The sequence below is a fragment of the Nelumbo nucifera genome, chromosome 2 (genome assembly GCF_055504915.1).
Source record: "Nelumbo nucifera cultivar China Antique chromosome 2, China Antique-T2T, whole genome shotgun sequence".
NCBI lineage: Eukaryota > Viridiplantae > Streptophyta > Magnoliopsida > Proteales > Nelumbonaceae > Nelumbo > Nelumbo nucifera.
Genome location: NC_142650.1, coordinates 99,705,160 through 99,713,284, shown reverse-complemented (window position 1 = coordinate 99,713,284; position 8,125 = coordinate 99,705,160). Strand labels below are relative to the sequence as shown.

The following is an 8,125-nucleotide window of genomic DNA, read 5'->3' as shown; positions in this document are numbered from 1 at the left end:
ACTGGCTCGGGTCACCGCGGCACCGCCTTGGCGCCCTTGGTGCTAAGGCGGTTTGGCCGGCCTTGTCCCATTCCATTGGTTTAACTCGGTCCGGGTTCTTCAACATGGACCGGATTATCTAGTATCTACTCTGATCCGGGTGCTCGCCGACCGCTCACCCGCTCCATCATTTCTATGATTCTATCTCCCCTCTCCCTCTTGCTCGTTTCTCTTTCTTGACTCTCGTGGGCGTTTCGTAATGGGCTTTCAATTGTAATACAAACCGGCCCAAACCAGTTCAGACGGTAGACCGAAATCCAAATTTATCTTCCCACACATTTTTTAGACACGAATATAGAGAGACGCAGAAACTGAGACCTCCTCCTTTTCTTTTCTTCCCATTTCTACCGAGCTTCGATCCAATCTTGGATTCACAGAAGAGGAAGACACTGAACTGGAGAAAACCCTAATTTCTAACCTAATTGAAGGAGGCTTTCTATTTCGATCTATAGATCTGTGCCGAATTGGCTCTGCGAAGGAGGTGCGGATCTTAGAGTCTTGGTTCTATCGGGAGCTCACGCTATGGCTTGCATAAAAAGCGTTAACAGATCGGCGTCCGTCGCCTTCTCGCCGGAATCGCATTACCTCGCGGCTGGGACCATAGCCGGTGCGGTAGATCTGTCGTTTAGTTCTTCTGCGAACATTGAGATATTCAAGCTCGATTTCCAGTCGGACGATCGCGAGCTCCTGCTTACTGGTGAGTGCCCGAGCAGTGAACGGTTTAATCGGCTTTCGTGGAGTAAGACTGGATCTGGAACTGAAGAATTCTCCCTCGGACTTATTGCCGGAGGGCTTGTTGATGGACATATCAGTATTTGGAATCCTCTCACTCTTATGCGGTAGTTATTCCATTGTTGCATTTATTGAATTCAATTTTATTAGTTGTGTTCAAAGATATTGCATTTCTGCTCGATCAAATCGGATAGTTCACTGGTTACATCACCTGCTTCCAGAATCCAGTGGAATTGATAGCTCACAGATAGATTTTATCTCTCATTTTTTTTTTGATCAATAACAGTAACTTTGTTAAAAATATATGGAAGATTTTATTTCTCATTTGATGTCCATTTGTGCGTGAAGTTAGAATTTATATGATCTTCATCGGTTCTTATCTGACTGTTATTATGATACTCGTTTTGTATTTTTTATTAAAGTTAATTCTTTTTCGAATTAGATCATAAATCTATTCTTTTGCTTCAATTCTTGCTTCTTACTGGCATTCCTACTGTCCACATTTTGACATGTCGAGTTTGCAGTCACTGGGATGGCAAATTCCTTTTCCTCATAATTTTTTTTTCTAAATCAAATATTCCACCATCACTATTTCTATTTTTCCCCCTCCGAGAACATACGTGGGCTACATAATCTTTAAAGTCCCAAAATGAGGGCCAATAAGATGGCATCATGGCAATCTGAAACTGCACCATTGACGTTTTACATGGAATTTGTGTTCTGGGGGCACATTAAACATGATATTCTTCTTTGACCAATAATTGAAACTTGAGTTATATTAATTGAAAAGAGTGTAAACGTGCATGCGCATAGTTGTCAAGGCGCTGAGTTGAGGCTGAGTGACAGGCAGCGCCCTGTTGCCTAGATGGCATACCTGACCTGATCATAATGGCATTGATATTTTTAATATGTAAATTTACTTGTAAGTTGTAACTTAGTTTTTTACCCTCTTTTATGAATTATATTGCTACAAGAAAATATTAGAAGCGTTCTAACATGAAAAATTGAAGCATTAGAATTTAGAAGTAGAGTTAAAGTAACATACGTTAGCCTAAGAAAACAACCAGGTGGTGTTGCCCATCTTGTTAGTTCAAGAGGGTGATACATAGAGAATATCATGTGTGTGTGCATTTCTGTTAATAAATCAAACAATAGGAAAAGGAAAACAAATGATGGGACCAAGCCCTTGTTATGTATAATGCAATAAGGGATGCAGAGAAGAGAACATGTTTGAGCGTTCTAATTGTGAAGAAAAAGGAAACAAAATGAAGGCAGTAGCCCCTATTATGGTACAGTTAGAAGGGTGGAGGTTTTTCAGCTTAATAAATAACTAAATTCTCTTCTGTTGATAAAAAAAAAAACAGTTAGAAGGATGGAGGGTAACAAGAGCAGCTGTAGTTTGGACCATTTGGGAAGAAAGAAATCAAAGGATTTTCTTTGAGAAGAGCAGATCTAAGGGGGAAGTAATTGAAACAATAAAAATCAGATCTACACGCTAGGCTGAAACAGTAGTTATTTTCAAAGATGTTTCAACAAATGACATAATGAGAAAATGGAAGGAAGTGGCACAAATGGAAATGCATAAAGAAATTATCAAGATGTATTGGAAACTTCTAGAGCCAAATAAATTGAACCTGAACTTTGATGGTAGCTCCTTTGGGAACCCAGGGAGGGAGGGAATGGGGGGAGTTTTCAGAAATCATCATTGAGAAATTGTGGCTTTGTTCTCAGGACCAATTGGGTATGGAGACTTGGTTCAGGCAGCTGTAATGACACTCTTGCAAGGCTTGAAATTAGCAGTGCAATTAGAAGCTAGAGAGTTGGAAGTGGAAGGGGACTCACTGTTGGTCATCTCTTGGGTGAAGCAAGGAAACTCAGCACCATGGAAGTATAGATTTGCTTTCAGGGAGATTGAATTACTGGCTAAGAGCTTCAACTCTACATTTGGGTGGACTAAAAGGACATCAAATAGATTGGCAGACACTCTAGGAAAAAAAATGGAGTTGATAGGCCTTCTCTATTTTGGGCAAAACTGTAGCTGGATGTGTTAAAACAGAGGGTTGATGATCCTTGTATTCTGGGACCTTTCTATATCGTTATACTCTGGAAAATGCTTGTAATCTGTTTTTAAATTAATAAAAATCCTCTTTTGCTGATCCAAAAAAAATGATTGTAGATGATTTGAAAAAATTGAACCTAATCCTAATTTTCCTTGGAGGGAGATATTTTTTTTTGTTCATAGAAATTGAGAGAGAAAAAGCAGAATAAGCCTCTTGTTTTTTCCTTGATGGGAAATAAAGGTTCATTGAAAACAAGAAATAGAAGGGGTAAAACATGCCTCTTATGAGTAATACATAATGAATACTTTTAATTGAACATGCTATTTTCTCATTGTTGTCATGTTTGCCTTAAACACATTTTATGCCTCTGTAAATTGGAAATGGTTTTTGTGATGTTCTTTATTTTTGCCTTAAACACATCTTATGGCTATGTAAATTGTAAACTGATTTTTACTTTTTATGATGTCCATTAATATGCTTATAACCTTATTTATACAATCTGATATGGTTTATCTGCATTACACCTAATTTTGGTAAACCTGCTATGTGAAAATACTAAGCTGAGGCACAAGGTTACTCTGAAAATGCATTATCGCTTCCCTTGACAACTATGTAGATTGTTAATTTTTGCCTTCCACTTCTTGAAGTAGAGAATTAGGGAAGTCACATTGGACATACATAATTTGGGACAATTCATGTTATTCTCTCTAAACCATGAGTAAAATCTTATTGAAGCCTATTTTTTTATCCTTTTTAATTTTACATTCGAGTTGGATATATCCAACATGGAAAAGTCCTGAACTTTCTTTTTTTTTCTTTTATGAGGATGAACTGTTTTTTTCCTCAAAATCTGCAGAGCAGAAAATTTCTGTAGTATAGATAAAAAAAAATCTGTAGTTGGATTGATGACACAAATATAATTTTTTTTGCAGCCAAGAGGAAATTGAAGGGGCCCTTGTTAGTCGTCTTACTAAGCATACAGGACCTGTAAGTTTTCATTTTTTTTTTGTGTTTTCCCTGGCACAGATTGCAATTACTCTTCTATCTCTTGGATGCTTTCTAATAATATTCTTTCTGACATGATCGGTATTGTATGAAATTCTCTGTAAGCACAGGTTCTTGGTTTGGAATTCAACAGTATCACACCAAATCTACTTGCTTCTGGAGCTGATGGGGGTGAAATCTGCATATGGGATATGGCAAACCCAGTAGAACCCACTCATTTTCCACCTCTCAAGGTTTGTAGGTTCTGTGGTTCTTGATGCAAGCGAAACCTTATCCTTGCCTTTTCAAGTGCTTAGCATATAAAAAAGTTACTTATTCTCAACCACTTCAACTTGGAAACTGTTAATACCACTTTCATTAAAGCAAGGGATTCAAAAAACACATGTTTTGGGCGCATTTGTAATTCTGTTCTGGGTCAGCTTACTGTTCCAACTTCAATAAAGTAAGAAAAGGTGAAGAAAATGATAGAAGAAAGAAAAAGAAGAAGATAGGAAGAGAAAGAGAAGGGAAAGAGAAGAAAATGAGAAGAAAAGGAGAAGAAAAGAGGGAAGACTAGAAAGGAGAAATCTGTTCACCTCTCCTTACTGTCGACCTAGGTTGTATTAGCATTCTACTAAAGCTGAAATGACTACAATACCCTTAAGATTTGTTACAGCAGATATAAGAGAGAAAGAATAACATGAAAAAGACGATACTGCCCCTTTTAACTACTTCTATCAATTCTAACATTCACCCTCAAGCTGGAGCATATATATCATAAAGTTCTAGCTTGTTACAACTATAGTCCACCCTTGAGCGACCCACACTTTTAGTAAAAATATTAGCTACTTGGTCTTCAAATTTAGCATAGGGAGTAACAACCTCTCCACTTGTCACTTTCTCTCTCACGAAATGGCAATCAACTTCAATGTGTTTAGTCCTTTCATGAACATTGGATTAGAGGCAATATGTGTTGCAGTTTGGTTGTCAAATTGTGATATTCATCTCCTAAAGAAGATGCTTCAACTAGACTAGTTCACAAGTAGCATGGGCCATTGCCTTGTATTCAGCTTCAGCACTATTCCTAGCAACTGCATTATGCTTTTTGCTCTTCCAAGTAACGAGATTTCTGCATAGTAAAGTACAATAACCTATAGTAGACTTCTTGTCCATCGGAGACCCTGCCCAATCTGCATTTGAGTATTCTACCAGAGACATATCTCCCCCTTTCTTGTACAAAATCCCTTGACCAGGAGCACCCTTTAGATATTTCAACACCCTCATAACACCATCCCAATGAGTAGTTGTTGGATTTTGCATGAATTGACTGAGGACTCCAACACTAAAGGAGATGTCAGGCCTAATGATGGTAAGATAGACCAACTTGCTTACTAGCCTCCGATACCTTGTAGGGTCTTCTAATAGCTTCCCCTGACTATCAACCATCTTCACATTGGGATCCATGGGAGTTTCAATTGGCTTGGATCCTAACAACCCAGTTTCATTCAACATATCTAAAACATACTTTCTTTGGGACAGGGAGATTCCCCACTTTGATCGAGCTACCTCAATTCCAAGAAAGTACTTCAAGTTCTTAGATCTTTAGTTTGAAAGTGTTGCTGTAGGAACTGTTTCAACTCATCAATTCCATGTATATCATTGCCAGTGAGAACAATATCATCAACATACACTGTTAGAATGATCTTCCCAGATGACGAGTCTCTGCTAAACATAGAGTGATCAACACTGCATTGTTTCAAGCCAAAATCTTGCACCACACTACTAAAACGACCGAACCATACCGACGGTGATTGTTTCAGCCCATAGATAGCCTTCTTCAATCGACACACCTTTCCTGACTCCCTTTGAGCAACATACCCAGGAGATTGCTCCATATATACCTCCTCTTGAAGATCACCATGGAGAAACTCATTTTTGACATCAAGCTAAAATAGGGGCCAACCAAAGTGGGCAGCTAAAGAAATGAGCATTTGTACAGAACCTATTTTAGCTATGGGAGAGAAGGTTTATGAACCACACCATAGGTCCAAGTATACCCCTTTGCAACAAGTTGGGCTTTGAACCGCTCAATGTTGCCGTCTTGATGGTATTTAACTGTATATACCCATCGACAACCAATGGCTTGCTTCCCAGGTGATAAGGAAGTGAGATCCCAAGTATTATTGGATTAAAGAGTATGACATTCTTCATCCATCGCCTTCTTCTAGTTAGGAGATGAGAAGGCTTCCTGTAGAGAACACAGTAGAGAAACAAATGATAGAAGGGAAATGAAACATTGTTGTGAAGGAGACAAGTGAGCAAAGGAGACATATTGAGAAAGGGGTGATCTGTGCAAGTACGCTTACCTTTATGAAGAGCAATAGGAAGATCAAGATTTGAGGATGGTGGATCTGTCAATGGAAAAGGCTCTGGTGGCATGTCAGAAGCTGGAGCTGGATCAACTACTGACGACAATTTTGGTTGCCTATCACGTCTAGAGTACACTCTGTGAATAAATGGTCGAATAAGCTCTTCCATAGTAGGTAAGGGAATAAAGATAACACCGAATTTAGAGGGAAGAGGAATAGAAGAAGGCTCATGTCCAGAGAAATAGGGTAAACTCTCAAAGAAGGTAACATCCGGAGCAATAAAAGCTTTTCGTAGAACAGGATCATAGCATTTGTAACCTTTTTGAGTACGAGAATAACCAAGAAAAATACATTTAATAGCTCTGGAGTCAAGTTTATCATGGCCAAGACCCAATTTGTGAACAAAACACAACCAAACACACGAGAAGGAAGAGAGAAAGGTGAGATGGAAGGAAATAAGATAGAGAAAGGTCACTCGCCATCTAAGATAGAGAAAGGTGAGATGGAAGGCATATGGTTTATGAGAAAACAAGAGGTGAGAACTGCATCACTCCAATAGATTTTAGGAACTGACATTTGAATCAACAAGGCTGAGTAGTTTCAATCACATGGCAATTTTTTCTCTCAACCACACCATTTTGCTGAGGAGTGTGTGAACACGAGGATTGATGTATAACACCATGATAGTCAAAATAAGACTGAAAATTATTATGAAAGTATTCCTTGGCATTATTTGAACGAAACACTTTAATACATACACCAAATTGATTCTTTATCTCAACATGAAAAGATAGAAAAGTAGAGATCTATTCTGAACGGTCATTCATTAAGTAAATCTATGTCATTCTTGAATAGTCATCAATAAATGTTACAAAATATCTAAATCCATTATAAGATGACACATGACTAGGACCCCATATATATGAATGGTCTAAAGCAAAAGGACTCAGGACTCTCTTATCATCCCTAACAACAAAAGACACTCTATGATGTTTACTCACTTGACATGACTCACAATCTAGCCGAGTTACAGACTCCAAGGTTGGGTCTTGTTTTTTCAAAACATAGAGAAAGATGGCCAAAACAACAATGCCACTGGTGTGGTGTAAGAGAGAAATGAGCCTTCTGAGGACCATGGTCATCCAAGTAGTACAGTCCTCCAACTTCATGACCGCCACCAATCGTCTTCCTTGTTTTGAGATCCTTAAAGACACAATATAAAGGATAATATGTTACTGAACAATGACAGGTTTGAGTAAGCTTACTTATAGACAAGAGACGAAAGGAAACTTAGGAACATAAAAAAACCAAGCATAAACTAAGGTCAGAACCAAGAGACACATTATCGGTACCAGTAATAGCAGAAGAAGAACCATTAGCTAAGGTAACGGTTTGCGAGGTAGAAGGTGGTGACAAGGATACAAACATATTTGAGGAGCCAATCATGTGGTCTGAAGCTCTAGAGTTAATTACCCAAGGTGAAGGTGAATTAGAAGCAAGACAAGCAGTACCTGACTTCACAAGTGTAACAGTGGCAAAACTAGAAGAGGTAGATTGGTGAAGCTTTTCATACTCCTCACATGAGATAGAGATTGTGTCTTTATCTTTACCAACATTGGAAGTAGGAGCATCTTCAGTCACACTAAGACTCCCAAAATCACCTTCCACCATTGCTTGGTTAGCCTAGGAAGATGGAAGGCCATGAAGATCATAACAAAAGTTGACTGTGTGACCTTTTTGTCCACAATGTGAGCACTCACGGTCTGAACCATGGCCACTACCACTACGACCACCACCACCCCTTGCACCACCAAACTTTCTATCACCTCCTCGTGCACCTCTAGGCTCACGACCAAAACCCCTCACATTTCCTCCACTCTCCTTATGTGGGAGAAAACCTCAGAAAAGGATGGAAGATCACTGCTCCCTGCGATTTGGCCT

The 8,125-nt window shown here is 38.9% G+C and overlaps 1 protein-coding gene across 1 annotated transcript in view; it reads left to right on the top strand.

The window, feature by feature from the left end:
* Positions 1-286: 286 nt before the first annotated feature.
* Positions 287-8,125, top strand: part of LOC104606298 (protein transport protein SEC31 homolog B-like) — a 31,020-nt gene continuing 23,181 nt past the window's right edge. Inside the window, exons 1-3 of the mRNA XM_010271418.3 lie at positions 287-878; positions 3,764-3,818; positions 3,947-4,069. Of these exons, the coding sequence (XP_010269720.1) occupies positions 562-878; positions 3,764-3,818; positions 3,947-4,069 (495 nt within the window). The 5' untranslated portion in view covers positions 287-561. The remainder of the gene's footprint in view (positions 879-3,763; positions 3,819-3,946; positions 4,070-8,125) is intronic.